We start from the raw sequence: 1,044 nt of genomic DNA, 5'->3' as shown, positions 1-1,044 counted from the left end.
CAGTCACACCATGCACATCTCGTGTGACACACACCCCTGTTATCAGGGTACGTGTAACCTCGCTACAGTGCACGGGGTATCTCTAGGTTAAATCTGATGAGCACCAAAGCCCGCAATTTGGTCATTGCCACTTAAGCTATATGATGCGTACATTCTTGTAGCTCCACCGATTGATCGCGTCAAAATCTTTTCTCATGAATTGAGCAAGCTAAGCTTTAGTGCACTATAGTTATTGAATACTTCATCACCCTTTAGCCCAGGTATAGCACGACAAAGCTTAACGAATTTTGTGAGATATTGCATTCTTGCGGTCAATTCGCTAAGGACTACAATGTAATCAACACTGGAGGGCAGATAATGATTCCTACATTTGCTGATTAATGATTGCGGTTATTGTAGCCAGACACAAAATCGTTTGATCCACAAAGTATTTTGTTACGCCCAATCTCATTATAAATGAATTTATTATTTGATCTATATACTCATGATAGAAATTCGACTGCAAAGTCTCTAAGCAAATTGCGAGTATTGTTCGACAAAGTGCTGATTCGCTGATGTTACCATCAATGACAAGGTAAATGCAGGAAAAGATTGTCGCAAATCGACTCTAGTAGTTCAAAAAAGCAATAAAAAATCCTAAAAGACGTTTTGTCACGCTCACAAAGCAAACAACATCTCACAATTCACTTCAGCGAAAATAGTCACCACGAGCAATCCAGCGCGCTTGAGTGTCAGCCTCAAGGTGCCAAACTAGTATGCACGATAAATGGCGATCCATTAAACTTCATTAACAAGCGCGATTCCTTAGTTTTGAGAAGTCAAGGAGCTTCCACTACGCTCCAGGATGGAAGAGATTGGTCTTTTTTCGCAAGATTTTTTGGCTGTTGGAGGAAGTGCACGAACAATTCCTTCAGAAGCGCAAATCATGTAGCCAACAGAGCCGCCGCCGGTAAAAATTCAAAGCGCCTTTGTATTTCTTTGTGTGGGTCTAAAAACTGCCTCTTTGATCCGTATCCTGATCATTTTGCAGGCCAATCCGGGAAA

At 41.5% G+C, this 1,044-nt stretch overlaps 1 protein-coding gene across 1 annotated transcript; it reads left to right on the top strand.

Annotated features, from left to right (window-relative positions):
- Window positions 1-578: 578 nt before the first annotated feature.
- PHALS_11145 (uncharacterized protein) lies at window positions 579-931 on the top strand (the record flags this gene model as incomplete). The annotated part of the gene is made up of 3 exons (XM_024726688.1): window positions 579-610; window positions 693-753; window positions 824-931. The coding sequence occupies 3 exons, from the start codon at window positions 579-581 to the stop codon at window positions 929-931; spliced, it is 201 nt and encodes a 66-aa protein (XP_024577341.1).
- Window positions 932-1,044: the final 113 nt, after the last annotated feature.

This window comes from Plasmopara halstedii (assembly GCF_900000015.1).
Source record: "Plasmopara halstedii genome assembly, contig: Scaffold_526, whole genome shotgun sequence".
NCBI classification, from domain to species: Eukaryota; Oomycota; class Peronosporomycetes; order Peronosporales; family Peronosporaceae; genus Plasmopara; species Plasmopara halstedii.
The sequence above is the reverse complement of the archived record's forward strand: the minus strand, read 5'-3'. Positions and strand labels throughout refer to the sequence as shown.